The sequence below is a fragment of the Rattus rattus genome, chromosome 5 (genome assembly GCF_011064425.1).
Source record: "Rattus rattus isolate New Zealand chromosome 5, Rrattus_CSIRO_v1, whole genome shotgun sequence".
NCBI classification, from domain to species: Eukaryota; Metazoa; Chordata; class Mammalia; order Rodentia; family Muridae; genus Rattus; species Rattus rattus.
The window spans coordinates 111,950,740-111,975,871 of record NC_046158.1 but is presented as its reverse complement, the minus strand read 5'-3'; the positions used below and the strand labels follow the sequence as shown (position 1 = coordinate 111,975,871).

At 43.4% G+C, this 25,132-nt stretch overlaps 2 protein-coding genes across 6 annotated transcripts in view; both read left to right on the top strand.

Moving 5' to 3' along the window:
* Nucleotides 1–8,064: 8,064 nt before the first annotated feature.
* Nucleotides 8,065–12,078, top strand: Pcna (proliferating cell nuclear antigen). Its single transcript, XM_032904265.1, has 6 exons — nt 8,065–8,457; nt 9,272–9,369; nt 9,516–9,583; nt 9,819–10,013; nt 11,463–11,586; nt 11,670–12,078. Exons 1-6 carry the CDS (start codon nt 8,237–8,239, stop codon nt 11,747–11,749), a joined length of 786 nt encoding a protein of 261 aa, XP_032760156.1. The 5' UTR covers nt 8,065–8,236; the 3' UTR covers nt 11,750–12,078.
* A 1,418-nt stretch (nt 12,079–13,496) lies between these two features.
* The window catches only part of Tmem230 (transmembrane protein 230), a 49,274-nt gene continuing 37,638 nt past the window's right edge, over nt 13,497–25,132 (top strand). The window contains exons 1-5 of one of the 5 annotated variants that reach the window (XM_032904264.1): nt 13,497–13,735; nt 14,616–14,716; nt 15,335–15,453; nt 17,474–17,596; nt 21,966–22,043. In XM_032904264.1, coding sequence (XP_032760155.1) covers nt 15,355–15,453; nt 17,474–17,596; nt 21,966–22,043 — 300 coding nt within the window. In that variant the 5' untranslated portion in view covers nt 13,497–13,735; nt 14,616–14,716; nt 15,335–15,354. Of the gene's footprint in view, nt 13,736–14,615; nt 14,717–15,334; nt 15,454–17,473; nt 17,597–20,435; nt 21,575–21,965; nt 22,445–25,132 lie in introns of those variants that run through there. The other 4 variants (XM_032904259.1, XM_032904262.1, XM_032904261.1 and 1 more) reach the window with 4 other exon arrangements.

The following is a 25,132-nucleotide window of genomic DNA, read 5'->3' as shown; positions in this document are numbered from 1 at the left end:
CAGGCAATGGTGGTGCACACCTTTAATCCCAGCACTTGGGAGGCAGAGGCAGATGGATGGATCTCTGAGTTTGAGGCCAGCTTGGTCTACAGAGTAAGTTCCAGGACAGCCAAGGCTGCAAAGAGAAACCCTGTCTTGGAAAACAAACGAATAGCCAGACATAGTGGCGCGTGTCTTTAATCTCCAGCACTCAGGAGGCAGAGGCAGGCAGATATCTGTGAGTTTGAGGCCAGCCTGGTCTACATAGCAAGTTCCAGGACAGCCAGAGCTACATATTAAGGCCCAGTGTGTATACATACATACATACATGATGCAAGTGGCATTAAAATTGCTGAATTCCCTAAATAGGTATATCGAACTTCTTACAGGAATAATTGTCCTTAACAATAAGTTTATTAAAGAACTGTCCGGGGCTGGAGAAATGGCTCAGCAGTTAAGAGCACTGACTGCTTTCTTCCAGAGGTCCTGAGTTCAATTCCCAGCAACCACATGGTGGCTCACAACCGTCTGTAATGAGATCCGATGCCCTCTTCTGGTATGTCTGAAGACAGTGACAGTGTACTCACATACATAAAATAAATCTTTAAGAAAAAAGAACTGTCAGGAAGGCTAGGTGTGGTCCACAGTAAAGGATTACTAGGTTACTGCCTACCTAATACCCCCTCACAGGCCCAGGCTCGTTGAAGGCCATTGCCCATTGGTTCGTCGTGTTCACCTTCTCCCGCCCCTCTTGCTGCTGTTCAGTGAGCACCTCCAGCCTCATCATCCTAAGTCCTTAGGTTTGTGTCATTGTTGTTGGGTCTTTTTGGTTGTTTGGGGAGAGGGGTCTAGTATTTCCAGACAGAGTTTTTCTGTGTAGCCTTGGCTGTCCTGGTACTCACTTTCACTTTGTAGAACAGGCTGGCCAGGAGCTCAGAGAGATACATTGTCTCTGCCTCCTGGGGGATGGGATTAAAGAAGGTGTGTGCTTAAATCCTAGGTTTATGTGGTGCTAGGGACAGGACCCATGACTTCCCGCATATGTGGAAAGTTTGTGCAACTTGAACCACATCCACAACCCCAAATTCTAAGACTTTTAATATTTATTTCCAATTTCCTACCAGAAAATTACACCAGGCACAGACTACGGGGATAACTTGGTGGTAGACCAGGAGCACGGCCCTGGCTTCCATCCCCAGCCCTGACAAACACCACCTTTTATACTCCCACATGCAATGCTTCATATAGGAGGTTAAAACGTATCTCTATGGAATGTATATTTGTTTGCTAAGGTGCCAAACAATATTTCACACATACACTAACATCAGGCCTTGACTCTGGCAGCCATGCCTTTCTGGATTTTTCGTAAAGCTCCCTTTCTCTTACTGAAGGAAAGTCCAGAACTGCAACCAAGCTTCCTGCAATGGTTTTGAGTGTTAATAACTTAATAACTCTGTTGGTTATTACTATGACCAGGCCAGTCCCCCAGTAATTGAGACAGACTCCTATGGATTTTTAAAATCAGCTTTAGCACATTTACTGGGCAAATCACTCCTAATCTAATTATTTATACCATAGACTTTAAAATTCCAGTTGTGCTCCCCAAGTACTTACTGTGTGAGTCTCCTCGCCTGGGTTATTTCTGTTCTGTCAGTCAGAGGGCATTTCATCTGGCCATGTTCTCCTGGTCCACCACATCTAATGGAAACCCCCTGTTCTCATTCTCCCTTCTTCCTGTTTCCCCCCCACCCCCCGTGGTCCCTGCCTGTGACTGAAACCCCACCTACTCTGTTCTCCCAAGGAATTGGCTGTAGCCTCTTTTATTTAACCATCAGCTTTAAACAGACACAACAAAAGATGGTATATGTTGAGAATCTGCTGTGGGGGGGTGAATCACAACAGATCTTGGGGTTCAGAATTTAGCATTTGTATACACAGCAGCACCAGATCAGTGGCAAAGCTGTGTGAGCTTGCTGGAGATCCTGTGTCCCATTCCAGTACTAAAAAAATAGTCAAAACTTTTTTTTTTTAACACGAATCCTTCAGTAGGATTTTTTTAAGCAAAGAATACAGAATGCCACTCGAGATTCCATCAGCTCCCAGAACCAAGGTTCTGAGATTTGGGGCCAACAATGCAATCAGAGAGCTTTTTCAGAAAACCATACCTGTGAATTCAGAAACAATTTAGGTGGCTACAATTTAGTCAAGCAACTAGCAATTGACTAGTTGAACTAGATAACTGTTCACAGCTTTACCGGTTCATTGGCTATAGGACCATTGATAACCAAGCAAAGCTGCACTGGTTTGGTTTCTTGGACTCAGAACAGATGCCTAACCCAAATCTAAGGCTCCGACAGAACCATCTTAAGCCAGGTTGCTCATGCCTATAATAATCCTGGCACTCAGGAAGCTGAGACAGGGGAATTATTGCATGCCTAAGGCCATTCTGGAATACATAGTGAGTTCCAGGCCAGTCTTGGCTCCATTAAGAACCTGCTTCTAATTAAAAAACAAAACAAAAAGCAAAAAGTTTGAGTTAATGTCAAAAAACCTGGTGTGTTCACCAAGTTTGGTTTTTTTTTTTTTTTTTTTTTTTTTTTTGGTCTGGGGGACCAACCCCAGGGCTTTTCTGTTTTTTGGCACGCGCTCTCCCCCTTTTTTAATTCCCCAACCTGGAGTTTTTTTTTTTTTTTTTTTTTTTTTTTTTTTCGAGCTGGGGACCGAACCCAGGACCTTTAGAAAACCACTGAGCTAAATCCCAACCCCAAGTTTTAAAATATTCATGTCTTATGAAGTGTTTTATGTTAGAAGCCCATGCAACAAGATGTCATAGGATTTACAAAATATTTTCTTACTGAATTTACATTCATTTGAATGTAATTTGACATCCTCAACCACAGCTCACCCCTGCTTCTCAGTTGTTTTAAGAAGGTCTCACATAGCTGCAAACTTGTCTTGTAGCCAGGGACTACCTCATACTCCTCTTCCCTCATCCTCCCTAAAGCCAGAATTGCTGTCAAGGGAATCTCTCAGGAATAAGTACTCCTGCACCAGAAGTGGAACAGAGATATATTCACTGGTCGACCAAAGCCAAGATAGCTCCTGAAAGACTTCAGTCCTGAGCGGCCGTGGGAGTGCACTGTTGGTCCCAGCACTTGGGAGGCAGAGACACATGCATCTTTGAGTTCAAAGCCAGTCTAGTCTACACAGTGAGTTCCAGGACAGGCAGGGCTACGTAGAAAAACCCTGTCTTGAAAACAAAATAAAGGGTTGGAGAGATGGCTCAGAGGTTAAGAGAACTGACTGCTCTTCCAGTGGTCCTGAGTTCAAGTCCCAGCAACCACATGGTGGCTCACAACCATCTATAATCAGATCTAACGCCCTCTTCTGGCCTGCAGGCAGAATAAATAAATATATATAAAAAAATAAATAAAGTGTTAAAATAAATAAATAAATAAAACAAAGACCAAAAATACTTCAGTTCCAAGTCCATTTTGCATTCTCATTTTATATTTTATTTTTTAAAGTTTTGGGTTTTTTTTTTAAAGATTTATTTATTATATATAAGTACACTGTAGCTGCACTGTAGCTGTCTTCAGACACACCAGAAGAGGGCATCAGATCTCATTACAGATGGCTATGAGCCACCATGTGGTTTGTGGGATTTGAACTCAAGTCCTCTGGAACAGTCAGTGCTCTTACCTGCTGAGCCATCTCTCCAGCCCTCATTTTGTATTTTAAAATGAGATGGGGTGAGTAGGCAAGTAAGCAAATGTCTTCCACGAAGCATGCATCACAATTAGCTTTTTGCTTTTCAAGTACATGTGTTACAGTTGGCAAGTGTAAGCTTTTGTGGTCAGATTGCTAGGGACAACAAGCATTTTGGGGCTGAGATTTTTCAATTGCCTTATCCCCTGTCCATGTCATTCTGATTCTGTAGCGAGGTGATGTTATGTTTGGCAACAAGCTGTACAGGCAGTGTTTTCACAAAGTAAATCAATAAACCAGTATGTAATAACCACTCTTTTCCTTTATGTACTTCATTACCAACTTACGTTATCGCACCTAACTTAAACTTGAGCCCTTCATCTGGAGTTTGAAGAATTGTTACTGGGAAGATTCCATTGATGTGTTCTAAAAGTTTCACCAGGCACCAGATAAAATATGCATAATTCATTTATTTCATTCCTAAATGTTAAAGATTCCCTGAAAATGTAAACTGGACCATGCCAGAGACATGTTGTAGAAGGGTCCTAAGTTTGAGGCTACCCTATGCTATGTAACAAGTTCCAGGGCAGCCTGACCTACAGCGAGACCCTGTATTTAAAGTGCAGGGGTCTGTTTTAACATTGCCTTGCACTTACAAAGGACCAGCACAGTCCTGTGTGATCTGTCCCTGCCTGGCTCTGCAACCTCACCTGATCGGTCTCCACCTGTTCATTATGTTTCAGCCGTGTCAACCTTTGGGGTTTACCACATGACACTGAGCGCACCTTTTCTTACCACACTCTTCGGTCTTGTCCTCTCTTTCTCTCGTGCGTTTCTGGGGATGGAACCTGGAGACTTGTGTGTGTATGAGCTACATCCCCAGCCCCAATGGCTACCATTTTAATCATTCTGCTCTCTACTACAGTGCTCTTTCTTCCACTCCCAAACAGCTAGCTTCTCTGGTAAAATGCTACCTCCGTAGACAGGCTTTCTACAGCTAATACATAGCTAGCTGTAAGTACCTGTTTCAGTAAATTCATGGGCACTGCAGGCAGCATGCCCAATGGAGTTCATCTGCCATTTAAAGTGTCTTCAGGAGGCTGGGGGGGGCTCAGAGGCGGGCTTCCGTTTAGCTTTTCTGAAGTCCTGACATCAGTTCCCAGCATTCAAAAAAAAAAGTCTCTAAAATGACTACTTTGTGTCTAGGCATTAAAGAAAATATTATGTAAGCCCCAGCACTGAGACAGAGCAACAGAAGATGTATATTGTTGTTAGGAAAGAACACATTCTATGGTTTGCAAAGGAGACGAGATTTTAAGAAACACAAGAAAATTCTCTCAATTTTTGTAGCTATATTATAGGTTTTTATTTTTGTTTGTGCTGTGGTATTGGGTATCTAACCCAAGGTCCTAACCACACAGTAACACTGAGCTGCAAGCCCAGCCCTATGTCACCTTTGATGTGTGAAGGAATTACTCAGGCTGTCAAGACAGCGTAGTAGGCAAAGGGACTTACCACTAATCTGGGCAACCTGAGTGCTATCCTGCGATCCACAGTGGAAGAACGGAGCTGACTCTTGCATGTTTTCCTCTGACCTCCACACATGTGCTGAAGCACTCATGTACCACATATAAATATTAATAAAGCAATAATCCCAAAAGCTCAGAATACCCAAGATACAGTTCACAGACCATATGAAGCTCAAGAGGAAGGAAGACCAAAGAGTGGATGCGTCAGTCCTTCTTAGAAGGGGGAACAAAAATACGCGCAGGAGGAGATATGGAGACGAAGTTTAGAGCACAGACTGAAGGAAAGGCCATCCAGAGCCTGCCCCACTTGGGGATCCATCCCATATACAGCCACCACACCCAGACAATAATGCTGATGCCAAGAAATGCATGCTTCCAGGAGCCTGATATACCCCTAGCTCCCAGGTTTTTCTTAAAAGATACCCACAAGGGCAATATATGATTAAGGGGTGGGGGTAGAGAGCCTGAAAGTATAATAGTGGGGTTTTCTGGGTTTTTTATTTAAAAAAATTTATTCAATATTTAAAAGATTTATTTATTTTGATTTATATGAGTACACTGCAGCTGTCTTCAGACACACCAGAAGATCCCTTTACAGATGGTTGTGAGCCACCATGTGGTTGCTGGGATTTGAATTCAGGTCCTCTGGAAGAGCAGTTAGTATTCTTAACCGCTGAGCCATCTCTCCAGCCCAATGATTTATTTATGTGTTTATATAGAAACAGGTACTTTTCTGCACCTACATCTGCACACCAGAAGACAGCATCACACAGTTGTGAGCTGCCATGCAAGTACTGGGAATTGAACTCAGGACCTTTGGAAGAGCAGCGAGTGCTCTTAACCACTGAGCCATCTCTCCAGCCCATAACCATTTTTATTCTTAACTATACAATATCAAAATTGCATGTAATAAAGCACTGCATGGCAATTAGAGAGTTTCCCTCTTTTGTGCTGCAGGAAATAATGATGCTTCTTATAAACTGATAAAAAAAAAATGCTGGGCTAGAGAGATGGCTCAGTGGTTAAGAGCACACGAGCTTCTCCTGCAGAGAATCTGGAGCTCAGTTTCCAGCACCTGTGTGGTAACTCACAACCCTATGTAACTCCTCTCCTGGGAGATCCAATGCTGCCTTCTGCCCCTAGGGGCAATAGGCAAGCACATAGTACACAGATATGCATGCAGACAAAACATTCATGCACATAAATTTTAAAAAGTCAAATTTGCCAGCCTGGTCCAAGCAAACTCCAGTACAGCCAGGGAACATAAGAGGCTCTTATCTCAAAACAAACAAACAAACAAACAAACACTGAATATATCTAAAGTCTGATAACACAGATACCCCTAATACCACATGCCAGATGGAGTGAACAGTGTAGGGAAAACTGACATTTGGCATCAGAATGGTCAAGAGTATTCTAGACTTGATAAAATAAATGAGTTAGGCTGGATGCCACAGCCCTAGAATCCCAGCTTCTTCAGAGGCTGTGGCATCAAATTGTGAGTTCAAGGCCAGCATGGATAACAGAGTGAGTTTGAAGCAAGCCTCAAAAAATTAAGGGGACTCCTAACAGGCTTAGGCTATGGCTCAATGATAAGAGTTGTTATACAATGTCCTGCCTAAATCCCCAAGCCAGGAAAAGAAAAACCAAACAAGACAAGCTAAAGAGAAATGCTGTGAATAAGGGAAGAATAAATACACATGATATGTGGTTAATATTTTCATATGTAAACCATTCCTTTTTCCCCCTTTGTGTCAGTCTTGGTAGATAGTCCAAGCTGAGTTTAAATCTAGGCCCTCCCACCTCAGCCTTCCCATGTGCTGGAATTAGCTGTAAAACACTCTTACCAGCTATAACAATTCTTTTAACTTTCTGAAATTTTATATGCCTTATTAGTAAAAAAAAAAAAAAATGCAAATAAATAAAACATCACACACCAAAAGTTGTTGTCTACAGTTAGAAGAGGCATTCCAAATGGAAGCTGGAAGTTTCACACTAAAGTTTTACACTTCCACTATCAAATATATTTTATCTACCACCAAAACCAAGAGAAAAAGCATTAGAAATAGAAATCATTTATATCCTTTTGTAAATGATGCCCATTACCTACATTCAGTTCTTCTCCATCCTCATAATCAATAGGAAAAAGAAGTTTTAGTAGAACAAAATGCTGCAGCCCAGGGGCATATGAAAGACGCTTCACCTGCAACAGCTAATATTTTCAAGATGGGGCTCAGGCTTGGGTTCATCTTGAAACTAAGGGTTCAGCCTAAAACTAAGATGAAAATACTAATATCTACCTTTAGAAATATAAAAGAGAACCAACCATACAGGAAACTAATTACGTGGTACACATGAACTATATATCTTTGCGGAAGCGTTCGCGTTAAGAGGCATTTTTTTTTTTAATCTTTAGGGAGGAAAGTTCAGAGCGAAGCACCCAGATAAGTGTTATGAAATTGGGGGGTGTTCAGATAAGATGGCCTCTTTATTACTCAATATTTTGCAGCATATTTTTTACACAGTAGTAAAAGAAACGCACTCCACAGTGTTTGAAGGAACTACAGTCTCCCTCTTCAAGGCAGGCCGCCGCGCACTGCAAGTGGCTTTCATTTCCGTGGCGCAGAAACTTCCTAAGGAACATGGAAACCACAGCCTAAGCGCCCTCCAACACCGGCGGTGACGACAGCCTACGCGAACCCCGTGATGCCCCTCGCCTCCCACGCTCTTACGGCACAGCTCCGCCTCTGTATACGCGGGGGGGCGGGCCTTGCTCAAACCACGGATACGATTGGTTCTAGAGGAGAGGTGGGTGGGTCAGCGCTGTGACGCCACAACCTCGCGCACTGAAAGAGCGCGCGCCTAGGAAGCCGCGGCATTAGACGGTTGCGGGCGCAGGTGGCTGATTATCGTCCCTCCTGGTCTTCACGCCACTTCTGCATCGTGAGTCGGGGTACCTTGTCAGCAAGACCTCGCTCCCCTTACGGTAGCTCTCATCTAGACGTCGCAACTCCGCCACCATGTTTGAGGCACGCCTGATCCAGGGCTCCATCCTGAAGAAGGTGCTGGAGGCCCTCAAAGACCTCATCAATGAGGCCTGCTGGGACATCAGTTCGGGCGGCGTGAACCTACAGAGCATGGATTCGTCTCACGTCTCCTTAGTGCAGCTTACTTTGCGCTCCGAAGGCTTCGACACATACCGCTGCGATCGCAACCTGGCCATGGGCGTGAACCTCACCAGGTGAGCGGGTGGCGGGAGCTGGGCCCCATCCCTCCCGCTTCGGCTCTTGGCGGGGCTGTGTTCCTGCACTCGCATTGGCTGGCATGGCCGTCCGCGCTTTCTGATTGGCCTGTGGTGCCGGGGACATCACCCACCAAAGCGCGCGGTTCCGAAAAGCCCGCGCTGGCTGTCGCGCCTACTTTTTTTCCGGCGCCAAAGCCACAAAGCGGGAGTCAGCGGGAAAATGCGTGCTTCCGAGCTGTGCTCATTAAGAGCCTGCAGCTTTGTCTGGCCGATTTTAGCGCCTAATAAACGAGTTCTGGTGAAAAGGGACTGTCGGCTTAAGAGTCTTAGAGTGACGATAGGCCTTTTCTTGACTTCTAGAATCTCACTGCGCGTCATGGATTTGCAGGAAAATCTCAGTTTTAGCTTTTAACTTTGCTACGACTACCTGGGTTAGTGCCTCCTGTATACATTTCAAGGACAATATGTGACTTATTTTGCTACAGATATATGGATTAGTGTCACGTGTATACATTTTGAAACATTTATGAAAAGGCCAGACGCGATAGGGCACACTCTCCGGTACGCTGAAAACCAAGGACACCCCACTAAAAAGGATGTGTTCTTGAATGTTGGCTTTTAGTGCATTTTACTAAATCGATTTTTAAGGATCACATACCCGATAATTTGCTTAACCTCTGAGAGGGTTCGGGGTACCCTTATCCTCTCTAACAATTCTCCAATCGTGAATGTGAAATATAAATTTAAAAATGTAAATGTGGAGACATGATGTTGATAAGCCCTGTGTCCTTTTTTTTTTTTTTTTTTCTAGCATGTCCAAAATTCTAAAATGTGCTGGTAATGAAGACATCATTACATTAAGGGCTGAAGATAATGCTGATACCTTAGCACTAGTATTTGAAGCACCAAGTAAGTTACACCCTTAAAACTCAGTTGCTACAGAAATTAAAGTGTGCTGTTTCTGTTTCTCACAATTAAAAACAACAGGGTTGTGGTAAAATTTACAACATAGATATGAACATGTGCTTCAGTAACACTTGGATTTCTTTTGGTAGATCAAGAGAAAGTTTCAGACTATGAGATGAAGTTAATGGACTTAGATGTTGAGCAACTTGGAATCCCAGTGAGTATCTTGTTTCTAATGGTGTGTTTTACCAAGCTGTGATACCAGCCGATGCATGTTCTAAAGTGGAGTTGTGGTGTTTGCCATTTCACTAGACCACAATAGCCTAAACTTGATTGAGTTGTAAAGACATCAGAAGTCTTGTGTTCTGAGTTCTGGTTAAGGTGCTGAAACTTGAGAACATGAAGCTGAGTCTTCCTCTTTTCTAGACTGACCTTTAACCTTGCATTTACAGGAACAGGAGTACAGCTGCGTAGTAAAGATGCCATCTGGTGAATTTGCACGTATATGCCGGGACCTTAGTCATATTGGAGATGCTGTGGTGATCTCCTGTGCAAAGGACGGGGTGAAGTTTTCTGCGAGTGGGGAGCTTGGCAATGGGAACATTAAGTTGTCCCAGACAAGCAATGTTGATAAAGAAGAGGAAGCTGTAAGTAGCAAGAGGTGTCGTCCAGCTGACTGTGTCTGCAGCAGGATTGCCGTCTTAGCTGTTAAGCCTTGGCTTCTGTTTGTTTATTCATTCTTTCATTTTGAGATGGCGTTCTGAGTAGACCAAGCTGGCTTGGAACTCAGATGATGCCAGATAAGCTTTTACAGACAGGATTTGGAAAGCTAAGTGTACAACCTTTTGCTTCCTGGAAATACTCTTGACAAATAAGTGAGGATTAGCAAGTGAACGGAATGGTTGGGGGTGTAAAAGTCTTGGGATCATGTAGCTCCTCTAATAGCTTTTATGTGTTGTAGGTTCAATTACTAGTTCATTTAATAGTGCAAAAGCAGACTGAGCAAAGTTAGGTTGTAATTTAGGCCTAGCTACAGGCAACAGTACTCAATACAATAATAATAATAATATTCACAGTACCAAAGGAAATAAGACTTCATGCAACTCGGAAAGAGTTGCATTGAATACTCTGACATTTTATGTGCCTAGAGGAAGCTGGGCATGGTGGCTCAAACTCATAACTGTGACACTCAAAGCAACAACAGGATGATTCTCAGTTTAAAGTCTACCTTGCAGGAAATGGATCTCAAAAAATGGGGAAGAAATTGGGATGGCAAGGGAAGATGCTTGGCCAGCCCTCCTTCAAGCAGAACACACTAGGTCTCTTAATTCCTAAGTAGCCCTGACTCAAGGCTTTCTCAGGAATCAGATGTATATTTCATGGTTACACTTTTAAGTTTTGCTACTGAGCCTTAGCATCAAAGTCTGAACTAAGTGAGATTTTAGGGTTAATATGGTGAGATTCAGAGTGCTTACCACAAAGTATGTAAGGTAAATAGAAGATGTTACTTTCTTGTCCTCTGCACAAACTTAAAGTAAATGTAAGTACGAGAATTAGAGCATAGATAGATATATACACAACTCAGAGAGCTAGTTCTTAACCTTACTCTGCTGAATTATGTCTACTTCCCTGTGAACTTCAGCTCCTCACTTCTCAAGACATTCAATCTATCAGTATTTGTCTGAAATGCAAGCATTTCCACAACCAAAGAAATAACTTCAGTATCTACATATTCTTTATTTGAGAAGTTTGAAGAATTGGGACTTGAATAAAATTGATACTCATACAATGAAAATTGGTTTACATATCCCTTAGCTTGCATTCAACTGTTGGTTATTTTTGTTTTTAGAAGTGGTTTTTGTGTCGTTTTCCTTCATGCATTCTTTGCAACAGATCAGTGTGTGAAGTCTGACTAGGAACAGCTTTCTCCTTTGTCTTGATTGCTTGGGGTATGGTTCTACAGGATTGATGAGCTAAACATGTTTTTATTTTTCTTTAGGCAAGGTTTTCCTAACAGTTTTGTTTTGTAGTGTATATCATGAACTAGTAGTATGAGTTTTTGATGATGTCTAAAGTGAGCCTGTTTTCCTTTTTAGGTATCCATAGAGATGAATGAGCCAGTTCAGCTAACTTTTGCTCTGAGGTACCTGAACTTTTTCACAAAAGCCACTCCACTGTCTCCTACAGTAACACTCAGTATGTCTGCAGATGTACCCCTTGGTAAGATAACCAACATTGTTTTGAACATTGTTTTGTAGTATGGTATTTATAATACTCGGTACTGAATTTTTCCTGTCTTTCAGTTGTAGAGTATAAAATTGCTGACATGGGACACTTAAAGTATTATTTGGCTCCCAAGATCGAAGATGAAGAAGGATCTTAGGCTTTGCTAGAAATTGAGAAAACTAAACCTTTGAGGATCGCTTCTGAGATGCCAGCGTGTTCTGAGGTCTTTTCTGTCACCAAGTTTGTACCTGAGTATTCTTAAATATTAAAATAAAATGTAGATATCTTCTGTAAATAACCTTTTTTTTCCTCTCCATTCTCCATAATTTGCTTACAGAATAAGCTGCAAAATAAAAACTGGTTTTGTTAACATAAATGTCTCTGCCTTACAAATACTGGTGATTTTCATAAATGGTCTTGACGCTAAATGCAGTTTTAAGAAATATTTTTCAATTTAAATAAAGTTAACTGAATTTGAAAAGTCAAGAGTGGTGCCTTCTTTGTGCCATAGCTGCTGAATAGTTACTCTGTTATATAAATGGGTTTCTGTTTTCCATCATGGAGAGGGCAGTAAAAATGTTTAGCTTTAGTATACTAAAATTAAGTTGTACAAATTTTTTCTGGTAGTCTTATTTGGGATGTAGCTCTTTTAAAATGCAACTTTATTGGCTGTGTGTGTGTGTATGTGTGTCTATATCAATAAATAAAAGGCATAAACTTTGTGGATACTTGATCCAACCGTGAAGGGTTTAAAAAGGCCCTGTGGTTTTGATATGCTACACACTAAAGAATACTTGAATGCTTTGTATTTTCTGTGTATGTGTGAGCCTCATGTGGAGATCAGGACAATTTATAGGAATTGGTATACCCCTACAACATGGCTTCCAGGGATTGAACAGTTCTTCAAGCTTGGTGACAAACACCTTTATGCTGTGAGCATTGCTCGTCCAAATCACCCCTCCTCCCCTTTCAGTTTTTATGTGTGCATGTATTTTGCAGGTGTGGGTGAGCGTGCGTGTATTAAACCTGGCTTGGTGTGGGGAACCATCTTCTGTGTTTTTGCTTTATTCTAGCAGGCTCTCAAACCATGGTTAATATAGTGTCTGAATGCTCTGCTCCCAGAGGCCACACTTGATGGTTTTTAAACACTAAGCTCTCCATAGTCCCCAAATTCATTTTTTCCATTGTGTTTTATGTTTGACAGTATGTAGACTACAGCTTTGACTGTTATAGGAGGTTATTGGTTAGCTACAACTTTCAATTCTTTGAGTCAGTTAAGTATGGAAAGAAGTAGTAGGTAGGCTGCAAATACTCCTTTCATAGACCTCTGGAATGATGGAAATGCTTTATCAAGGCTGGTCACTGTTTCACATGGACGTATGCTAGAACTCAATTGTGCCTAGTAGACAAATAATCAGGTAGGGAAGCAAGGATTTGGGGCTGCAAGAACGCTAATTAGTGAGTGCCAACCAGTGTCAGCATAGGGGTGTCTAGGGCAAGGCAAGATTCCTGGTATGTATTCCTTGCCCACCCCTTTGGATCCCGGGGACTCCGCTGTGCACAGGCTTGGCCATGAGGTCTGGACGAGAACCTGATTTAACAGTTTTGCTGTGGGCTTGATCCCAATGGGTGAGACCCTAAGTACGCGCCCACCCACCCTATGGAGGCAGCAGGTCCGGGTCACCAGAACAAGATAAAAGCGCTACCCCGTTGAGCGTGGTGCCATTCGCCTTTAGTCCCAGGCAGACCTCTTGAGTTCGAGGACAGTCAGCGCTACATAAACCCTTCCAAACATTAAAATGACAGCAATGAAGCTCTCCAGCCATGCGCCCTGGAAGCGGGATTCGATGACATAATTTCCTGGTGACGCCACTTCCGGTGCGCCTCTATCCGTCACACCACTTCCGCCGGGCTGGCCTTCGTACAGTCAGTCGTTGGCTGTTGAGCGAGCCGTGCGAGCCCGCCTAACGGAGAACGGGGCGCGCAGCGCGGGTAGGGGGCGGGAGCGCGCTCCCGGAAGCCAGCGGCGAGACCTGGCCCTGGCACTGAGGCTGCTTCCCAGAGCCAGTTATTTTACGTGGGTCCTGACCGTGGGCGACGAAGGCGGAGGCCGACGGGAGGTTGTCCACAGCGCCACGCGCAGGTGCTTGTGGGGTCGGGAGGGTGGGCAGAGATCGCGGTGGGGCCGATTAAAAAGTGTAGTAGAAACTTGGGCTGATTTTTCTTAAATTGTCATTTACTTTGTGATAACTCCACTTTAGAATCCCTTGCTAAGAAAAACAAATCTTCCCATTTTGTTGTCGTTCAGTAACATTTTTGTTTTGATGCGAATTTATAAGTGGAAAACACAAAACTTTATAATCTGAATTACTAATCCGGCATGGTTTAATGCTTCGAAACTCCCGTTTATTGGTAGCTTGAATTTTCAGGTATGAGGAATTAAACATGAGATGAGATGACAACACCAAAAACCTAGTTAGTACTTAACTTTTAGAAATGTAAATGAATTCCCGTTGCTCCTTTTTAATAATCTTCTGAACTAGGATGTAATTAACAAAAACGCAGAAACATTTGGCACCAGTTTCTGCATGCTAGTTACTTTAGGTCGACTGTGAGAGCAGTGTCTAGCACCTCATCAAGATCGAATAAGTATCACACGCCATTACGGAGATGTGCAAAATACCACACCAGTGAAGGCCAGGCTATTGAAATACTTAGTATTCTTCTAAAAGATGGGTTTTTGCGTTTAGAATTCAATTACCTTTGCAATTAAAATAGTCTGTTCTGTTTACATAGTTTTATGACTTCGTAAAGAATCCACACGTTTCATTTGCGGTAGGGGAGAATGTCTGGGATTACAGTCACCTACTGAAGTACTGAGCTTCAATTTCAAACTTTTAAAATGTTAATGTCATTGCTTTTAAATTTTACCTATTCTCAAATAATGCAGTAGTTGTGGTTGTATTATGGCTGTCGGCTTTGAATAGTTTGAGTAAAACAGACTTTTAAATCCATTTTTTCAGGAGCTACATGATGTGGAATGTAAAATCACTTGTTTCATGCTTGGGATGGGAGCAGAGAGAGGCAGGTGGCTCTGGAATGTCTGGTGTGGTATTGATAGCCAGTAAGTTACCTACATGGATAAGATTTTGTGGCTCGTTTGTACATAGAATGATACCACACCTAGAAGTAGACACAATGCTGATGTGAGTGTCCACCGTTCTCTATCCACCCCCAACCCCCTTCATAACAAACAAATGTTATTTGAATTTATGCTCCTAGGGTTGGGGATTTGGCTCAGTGGTAGAGCACTTGCCTAGCAAGTGCAAGGCCCTGGGTTCGGTCCCCAGCTCCGGGGAAAAAAAAAAAAGAGTTGCTGTGAATTTATGCTCCTGAGGAAAGTTAAGGGGCAGGCAATGCTGTAAGGGAGGGGTTGAAAATGTGAAAGTTGGAATCAAGTCTTCACTCACCTCCATATGACTTTGGGAAATTAGGCAGGAAACATTGGTAGCAAATTAAACAGAGCCTGATTCTTTGCGAAAGGCTTTTGATGTCTTTGTGTGAAGTCAAGCCAGATACATGAAGGAAGCATGCTTAGTGTGTCCAGGAAGTATCAGGTCATGGTAAGAGCGGTGAAGCCTAAGCTGCCTTGTGTGATATATAGCACGGCAGCACAGAATGGCATCGGACATCCTTTCCTGTGTTCTATTACTGCTATGGACAATAAGTCTTTCCCTTTCAGACTAGCTGTGTCACTGTGTTATGATGCCGTCTCGTACCAACCTGGCAACTGGAATCCCCAGTAGTAAAGTGAAATATTCAAGGCTTTCCAGCACAGACGATGGCTACATTGACCTTCAGGTAACATGATCAGTCAATCAATCAATTTTAAAAATTTAGCTTTATTAACTCTTATCTGGACCAGTAAGAAACAAGCTTATCACTAAGATCTTTTGAGCCCCAACTTGGAGAAGGGACCTTGGCAGGGCAGTTTCAAATAGGGACTATCCATTTTTAGTTTCGGTTGAAATGTTAAAGTCATGTAGCTGTAGATTTTATTTAATTCATCCAGAAAATTCTTCCCTGACATTATGAGATGCAGTTACAGATATTCTTTATGGCAAACGGGAATTAAAACAAGTAAGTTTGTGTCCTCTTCTGACCATTTTTAAGTAGGGTAAGCATCTCCTTTTCCCACTGTCCCTGAGGATAACATAGTCTAGGGGACGTCTGAGCCCAGAATGAAGCCACAGGAAGGAGTCCATTCTTTTAAATATAAACAGATCAATAATTCTTTGTGTGTATTTGAAGAGGGGAGAGTAGCTCTGGGAGCTTCTAAACCCTTAATGTCAGATTAAGTAATGAGCTGAACCTTAGAAGGTTTGTCCCTAAGTTCCTAAGTGTTATTAGCCTGTCTTATTTGTACTAATATTGGGGTTCACTGTAACATTTTCATAACATGTCTACACTGTATTTCAGCCTTAATCTCTGAATCTTAACCTTGAGCTGAATTTATTCATAATGCATGCTTGGGAAAGCTGAAATTTAGGTTTTAGTGGTGGCTCAGCAGTTAAGAGCATATATTGTTCTGCTGTCTTTAATATTTGTTTTATTAATTATGTAGCATATAGATATATAGATGTTACATATATAAAATAAATATGAATACTATAATAAAATTAATATCATATTTATGTGTTATGTGTATGAGTGTTTTGCTTTCATGTGTACCATGTATGTACCTGGTGCATGAGGAGGCCCAAAGAGGGCATCCAGTCTCCTGGAACTGGAGATCCAAATGGTTATGAGCACAATGGCTGCTGGGAGCCAAACCTGGGTCTTCTGCAAGAGAAGTTGTTGTTCACCGAGCCATTGCTCCATGTTTCCCACACTCCTTATAATTAAAAAAAAAAAAAAATTCATTGGGTTTTTTTTTTCCAAAAAGATTTATTTATTATGTATATAGCATTCTGCTTGCATGTACACCTATATACCAGAAGAGGGCGCCAGATCTCATTTTAGATGATTATGAGCCACCATGTGGTTGCCAGGAATTGAACTCAGGTCCTCTGGAAGAGCAGTCAGTGCTCTTAACCTCTGAACCATCGCTCCAGCCCCAATTCATTGTTTTAAGTATATGATGTTTTGCCTGCATTTTTGTCTGTGTACTGTGTGCATGCAGTACCCGAAGAAGCTAGAAGAGGGTATCAGATCCTCAGACACTGGAGTTACAGACTGTTGTGAGTCACCATGTTGGTGCTAGGAATTGAACTCAGGTGGTCTGGAAGTCAGGCGCTCTGACCTGGAGCCATCTCTCTGGCTTACAAGTACCATTCTTGCAGAAGACGTCATGTGGTTTACACCGCCTGTAACTCCAGCTCTTGGAGGATCCAGTTCCTCTGGCCTGAACAGGATCTGCCCTCACATATATATTATATATACCCACACATAATTAAAAGTAAAATGAATCTTTAAAAAGGAAGACAGAAAAGAGAGCTAAAATTCTGTTTCTGAACTTTTGACTGACTATAAGCTAAGTCACCTTCAATTCCAGAAGATTTTTCATGTCTGCATAGCATGGTGCTTTTAAATCTCCACAGGTTAGTACAAGCTTCCATGCATATACTCTTAGTAAATACATGTTCAGCAACGAGGTGACAAAGTCATTTTAGAGGGGTTTCCTTGTTTGTGAGGAGGGGTCCGTGGAATAGCAGAAGCCTCACCTGCTCGTGCGCCTGCTCTGTGTCCCAGTGCTGTGCCGTGGACGTACCAGACACTTGCAGCCTCACCTTGGCGTTCACTTACCCTCCCTGCATTAAAGTACTTTAGGCCTGGTCTCTTCTCAGTGTTCATCATTTCTGTTTTTCTCTCTCTTTTCCAGTTTAAAAAAAGCCCTCCTAAGATCCCTTACAAGGCCATAGCCCTCGCCACCGTGCTGTTCTTGATTGGCACCTTTCTCATAATCATAGGCTCTCTCCTGCTGTCGGGCTACATCAGCAAAGGGGTAAGCCAATGGGCGTGTGACAGTATGTCATGGGTCTTTCAGAGGTGAGCCGGAAGGCACAGTGGATTCCACTAGGAGAAAAACAATCATCACAGATAGTTTGTTCTCTGATGAGAAGGCGTGCATGGGTTTTGGTTTTGTTTTTTCCGCCTTTGAGAAATGTTCCTATAATTCTTAGAAGGTGGGTACTTGTAAGTAAGCAGGCAAAATTTCTGAGATCGTTTAGAATAATGCAGCTTTGCCTGGGTTTGGGCTTCCAGACTAGTACATGGCTGTAACTGGAGTAGCATGCCGGGGTTGTAGTGTTACTGAAGTATGCACGTGCTGACCCATGCTTGGGGCGAGGCAGTATGGCTTGTGTAAGTGGGTTCCTCTTTCCATTGGTTTGGTAAGAGTTCTGTTGAGTTTCAGTATTCAAAACCTCAGTGTGCTTGGTAGTGCTTTCCCTTGTGTGATGCTTATATATCCTGTGTCTTAAATTATCCTAAGTAGGCTGGGCATGACGGTACACACCCCTTTAATCCCATCACTCAGAAGGCAGAGGCAAATGGATCTCTGAGTTCCAGGACAGTCAGGGCTACACAAAGAAACCCTGTTTGGGGGTGGGGGGAGTTACCCTAAGCAGTATAGATAGGCCTCATTATAAATGGTTGTGAGCCACCATGTGGGAAATTGAACTCAGGACCTCTGGAAGAGCAGTCAGTGCTCTTATGGAGTTACCCTAAGCAGTATAGATAGGCCTCATTATAAATGGTTGTGAGCCACCATGTGGGAAATTGAACTCAGGACCTCTGGAAGAGCAGTCAGTGCTCTTAACCACTGAGCCACCTCTCCAGCCCTATTTTTGTTTTTTAAGACAGGGTCTCTCTACATAGTCTTGGCTGTCCTTAAATTCACTATATAGACCAGGCTGGCCTTGAATTTAGAGATCCTCCTGTCTCTGCCTACAGAGTGCTGGGACTAGAAGTGTGTGTCACCACACCCAATTGCTGCTTAAGTAATATTATCCAGTCCTTAGAGACAGGACAGAGGATGCTATGTTTACAACTAAGAACTTGAAAAAAGTGATAGGGAGATTGCTCACCAAGAAAGTGCTTAAGGACCTGGATTCTGATTCCCAGCACCCACATACAAAGCTAGATGTGTTGACATGCATCTGTAGCCCGGCAGGGGGGGGAGCAGACAGGCAGATCCCCAGAGCTGGCTGCTGCAGGGGGGAAGCAGACAGGCAGATCCCCAGAGCTGGCTGCTGCAGGGGGGAAGCAGACAGGCAGATCCCCAGAGCTGGCTGCTGCAGGGGGGAAGCAGACAGGCAGATCCCCAGAGCTGGCTGCTGCAGGGGGAAAGCAGACAGGCAGATCCCCAGAGCTGGCTGCTGCAGGGGGAAAGCAGACAAGCAGATCCCCAGAGCTGGCTGGCCAAGCCATTCTGGACAAATTGGTGAGCTCCAGTGAGAGACTCAGCGAGAGATGGGATGAGTAAGAGATAAGACTAAGGAGCTGGAAAGATGGCGTCACTGTTAAGAGCCTGTTCTGTTCTTGCAGAGGATCCAGACCTACTGTAACTTAAGTTGGATGGCTCACCACTGCCTATAACTCCAGTTCCAGGGCAACTTAAAGCCTCTGACCTCTTTTGGAACCTGTGCTTAGGGGCACATACACAACATAATTAAAGTAAATCTTGGGGCTAAAGGGACAGCTCTGTGGTTAAAAACACTGGCTGCTCTTCCAGGGGACTAGGTTCATTTTCAGCACCCACGTGGCTACTCACAACTGTCTGTAAGTCCAATTCCAGGGCATCCACTGCCTCTGTAGGAGTTAGGCACAGTTGTGGTGCATAGACGTAAGTATAGGCAAAACATGTCTTTTCAGTTATTAACTTGGGGCTTACAGTTGTAGGAGGTGGGCAAGTCTTCTGAGACTATCAGTCTCCGAAGAGTCTTTAGACTTGTCAACTGTTGAGACTGAACAAATAGGGACTTTTGAAGTTGAACTAATTCTTTGCATCATGGTACAGCTCTTAGCCTGTAGGAACCAAGGAGTGAAATACGGTTTGTGTGAGAAGAGCCTCCATGGGCTCAAGTATTTGAGTGATTGGCCCACAGTTGGTGTACTGTTTAGGAAGGATTAGAAGGGTTGGCTCTATTTTTCTGTGCCTTATGTTTATGGGTCAGATGTAAGCACGTAGCTACTGTTCCAGTGTCCTGCCATTTTCCCCACCATGATGATCATGAACTCTAACCCTCAGAAACTGTAAGCCAGCCTTCAATAAACTCTTCTATAGGGGTTGGGGATATAGCTCAGTGGTAGAGTGCTTGCCTAGCAAGCGCAAGGCCCTGGGTTCGGTCCCCAGCTCCGGAAAAAAACAAAAACAAAAACAAAAAAAAACTTTTATAAATTGTGTTGGTCATGATTTCTCTTTGCAATAGAAAAGTGACCAAAACATACCCATACATATATATTTAAAATAAGGTGGAGAGCTGTTGAGGAAGTCACTTGAAGTCAACCTTTGGCACACATCTGCATGCACGCTTGTAGACCACAATAGTATGTACTGACCAAAACACGGGTGCATAAGCACACAGCTTGAAAGAGCAGAAGGAAATAAGCCTAATACCTGAATAAAAATAGTTCTTTTTTATAATTTTGGATTTATTGCTTAGTTTTTAATCAGGAAGAAATTGGGAGAGTAGTACTTGCCTAACATGCCCAGCATCTCTGATTTGATCTCTAACATGGAAAGATAAGAAAATAAAGAGGAGGTGACGATTTATGCTGAGAGACGTAAAGGCACGTAAAGGCGTGACTTGGTGGGACTAATGTTTTCCTTCTGCCACCAGGGGGCAGACCGAGCTGTTCCTGTCCTCATCATTGGCATCTTGGTGTTCCTGCCAGGATTTTACCATTTGCGCATCGCCTACTATGCATCCAAAGGCTACCGGGGTTACTCCTATGACGACATCCCAGACTTTGATGACTAGCATTCACCTCAGCCTTGAGAAGAGTCACAGTGCATCCACTTTAAGACATCAAGCAAGAACTATAGCTACGGGCTGAGGAAGTCTACAATGTGCAGAAGTTTAGCAAAACAATGGCCAGATTGTATGAGTTCTTTTCCAAAATGCTCATGCTTTATAATTAGCTAATTAGGACATGGTATGTTTTCATCTCCTGGCAAAGCTTGACAAGTTTTTCCACATGAGTATGCACCATGTCAGAGCTGTGAGGCTAATTGTCTGGGGAGGCAGCCTATCCTATAGTGGAAAGTGTTACTCTCCTTAGAGGTGAACCTTTCTTTTGTCTTCCATTGTCTGCTTGGTTTTGTAGCATATGGAAAATGTATTATGTCTAGTTTCTTATTACTAAGTAATTTATTTTTAAAATTACCTATCTTATCTCTCACTCTCCTCTACCATTACATCCTATAAAATTAAAGTATCTGTCTTATCCCTTATACATTCCTCTACCTTCATACACCAGTAAAACCAAATATCTGTGGGTCCGCCTGTCATAGGCTTTTATTAAATTGACAGCAACCTGGAATATTTAAACCAGGAAGCTGGGTATGGTGGGACACGTCATGATCCCAGCACTTGGGAGGCAGAGCCAGGTGGATCTCTATGAGTTCAAGGCCAACCTGGTCTATAGAGTTTTAGGACAACCAGGGGTACCTGGTGAGATCCTGACTCAAAAAAGAGAAACTTCTTCTGGTTTCTCCATAGCTTGCCCACCACAAAACTCAGGTGATTCTGTCCTTCATAGGTCAAGAGATTGGGTGACTCATACCTTAAGGACTAGACTTTGGCTGTTTCTTCGTAAAACTGTAGATAAGTGTACTTAAAGAGTTTATAACCCTACTGCTGGCACCTGGTACTATGATATCATTCTGCTAAAGATTGCAAGACTTGGCCAAGATCCCTGAAAATGTATTAAGTCAAATCTGGTTTTCAGCTTGTAAAAAGTGACAATTTTTTTCTAACTGTGTGTGTGTTTATTTATTACTAATTTATTTTATTTTATGTGCATTGGTGTTTGCCTACATGTATGCTTGTGTGGGTTTGTCACATCCTGGAGTTACAGACAGTCGAGAGTTGCTGTGTAGGTGCTGGGAATTGAACCCAGGCCCTCTGGAAGAACACACACAGTGCTCTTAACCACTGAGCCATCTGTCTCTTTAGCTCAACATGTTTTTGGTTTTGGTTTTGGTTTTTAATTAAAGTGTCATTAATTCAAATTTCAGATTTAAAACGATTTAACTTTAGGCCTGTTTTTGAAAACCATTCTAATGAGTCCCAGTACATGGGGTCACCTCTGTTTTGGGGTAACTGGCCTTATGAGTCAGACTCTGCATTTGTTTTTTCTCCTCCAAGGTTACAGACTTGGGCAACCAGAGTTCTAGACGTGTCCTCAGCTTGGAAGGCTGTGAAAAGGGAAGTTTTGGGAGAAAGGTAATTTTTTGGATGTGTTGCAACTCGATGTCCACTCAACACCCGAGGAGAGCTGTGGAGAGGAGAGAGGAGGCAGTTGAAGTACTTGCTCTCTGTCTGGAAATTGGATTGGGTCTCATAAAGGTAGACATGCTAGAGTCCATGTTTGGGTAGTAACTTCAGAGCCATAGGGCTGGGCGAGCTCACCTGTGGAGTTGGTAAACACAGAGGGAAGCAGCTTAGAAAGAAGGCAGTGGAGTTGGGGATTTAGCTCAGTGGGAGAGTGCTTGCCTAGCAAGGGCAAGGCCCTGGGTTTGGTCTTCAGCTCCCATGGCTGGGGTTGTGGGGGAGGTGAGACAAAATAACAGAAAGTAAGGCAACAAACCCCAGCAGCTGCCAGGATTGGTTGTATTTAAAAATTGGGGGTGGGGGGAGGGGTGGGGTGGCTGGAGAGATGGCCCAGTGGTTAAGCACACTGCTCTTCCAGAGGTCTGAATTCAATTTCCAGCAATCACATGGTGGCTCACAACCATCTATAATGGAATCTGATGCCCTCTCCTAGTGTGTCTGAAGACAGCTACAGAGTACTCATATAAATAAAAATTAATTTAAAAGGGGGGAAGGGCTGGAGAGATGGCTCAGCGGTTAAGAGCACTGACTGTCCTGAGTTCAATTCCCAGCAACCACATCGTGGCTCATAACCATCTGTAATGAGATCTGGTGCCCTCTTCTAGCCTGTAGGCATACATGCAGACAGAATGGTGTATAAATAATAAACCTTTAAAAAAGATTAGAGGGGAACCCAAAGGGTCTTTGGTGCTGAGCAGCTCTAGAACCTGCTGATGAGGGTTTGCAGTGGCATCGGATACACAGCTTCCTGTCGGGCATTGCTTGCAAAGCTAGAACTAGATTGGTTCAGCCAAAGCAAAGAGCTGGGTGGTATTTATATTCTAGAAGGAGTGCTGCTGCAAAGGAAAGGAAATGCTAATATCACAGAAGGGCACAGGATGCAGGGCAACCTCTGTCCCAGTTCAGGTCATGCCGTTCACGGTTTTACTTTACAGACAGCTGTGGATGTAGAAACACATGCTTTATAAAAAGGAGGTCTAAATCTCCATAGTGATGAACTTTTCTTTCAGATTAAAAAAAAAAGTATGCATAAATGTGAGATGTGGCACATGTGTATGGGAACCAGACTCAAGCGTTCCAAAGAATTGTACATGCTCTTATCCTCAGAGCCATCTCTCCAGCCCCTGCTAGTCATTTCTTTTTCTAAGACCTTGTGTACAATATTCTGATGAATTCTGTATGATTTTAATCTCTGCAAAAGTCCTGTGTTAGGAAAAAAAATTCCCATGCTTAAATTAATGTCTTAGGGGTTGAGCAAGTAAAGAAATGACAGGGATACGTACAGTAGAAGCAGAGACCAAGCCACTATCAAATGAGTATTTGCCTAAAAGCAGCCTGTTCTCTTAAGCTGTTGGCTAAACTAGTTGACACAGTAATTATGACACCTATTACACTTTACAGGAGATCCAAAGCAGAAACAACCACAGTGACTTGTGGTGGCGTTCGTGTGATGAAGAGTCCAGACCCATTCATTGGCATTGTGGTGGAAAGTACCACATGTGGCCAGCATATCACACGAATTGACCACTTCGTTCTTTCGGCAGGTACAAGGAAAGATGGCGTGGTCACCGAGGAGCAGACTAATGGTCACTTGGCTTGCTTAAAAACAAAAAAGAGTTATGTAGTGTTGGTGTTTGATTTTTCTTTAAAAAGAGATTGCCAGACCTCTTGGAGCAGGTTGTAAAGGTAGCTTTAACTGAGCAGAGATTCCCAATTCACTGTAGTCCCCGGCCGACTCACCATTTGATATTTCTTTACTCAGCCTACAAATATCCCTCCAACAACTGTTCATCAAAGGAAGAGTATGACATTTTCCCTTCAGTATGGACAGGTGGGCAGGTCTGCTGAGTTGAGGCTTCCCTGTGTGTCCTTCCACCCATTGCCATGACAGCCAACTACCCTTCCATCCGTTGGTTCTTGAGTCCGGTCTCTGCTGGACCATGTGCTTTATCCCCTGGGTCCACACCTGTGCCTGGCAGCGAACTCACAGGAGCTGCTGCTTGTACTACAAAGGAACCTGGAGCTAGAACACCACAGTGTAGCTTCTGGCCTTTGAAGTGTCACTTGCCAATCATCATTACCCTTTAGCTTTCTGACCTGTCATCTTAATCTTATCCTGAGGCTTCTCGTTCCAAAGGTGTGTGGTTTATGGTTTAATGCACTGGGAGGGAAGGGCAGACTCTTAGTTATAAGGGATTAGACAAATGACCTGAGCTTTGCCTGCTGTAGAAAGTGGGGTAAATTAACTCCTGCATTAGGGGGAAATGGCAGGGTTCATTGGACCAGGTTAGGGGTGGGGTGGCAGGCTATTGCTCATGCCTAGAACCTGCTGCTGGGGGAAGGGAAGGTCAGTCCTTTAAGGGCAGGGCCTGGAGTAAGGCCAAGGATGCTAGAGAGCTCACCTGCCATCCCTGACCTCCTGAGGAACTTGTTCTATGACAAGGCCACCCCAGAGGTAGGGCTTCTTCCTAGATGGAACGGAAGGGTATGAGGTAGTCCTTTTCCTGTATGTGGCTGGGCCAGGCCTTCAACTAAACTAAGGCAGACTTGCAGAGACGACCGTGAAGATGAGGTGTGCCTCAGCAGCGTCTGACCTCTCCTGAAACTCTTCCCTTATGTCTCCACCCCTCTCTCCGCTTTACCCTATCTTGCCCCTTGCTACTTGGAAGCTGTCTTCATTTCTTTTTCTGTGGCTGTAAAGAGACACTGAAACCAAGGCAACTTATAAAAGAGTTTATTGGGGGGTTGGGGCTTGCTTAGTTTCCCAGGATTAGAGTTTATGACCATCATGGCAGCAGGCTGGCATGACAGGGCACTCGAGCAGTAACTGAGAGCTTACGTCTGAGCCACAAGCTCACGGCAGAGAAAAAGAGCTAACTGGGAATGCTGTGACCTAGTGATAGACCTCCTGACCAACTGTAGGCTAGTCTCAAATATATGAGCCTATGGGGGCCATTCTCATTCAACCCACCACCGAAGCT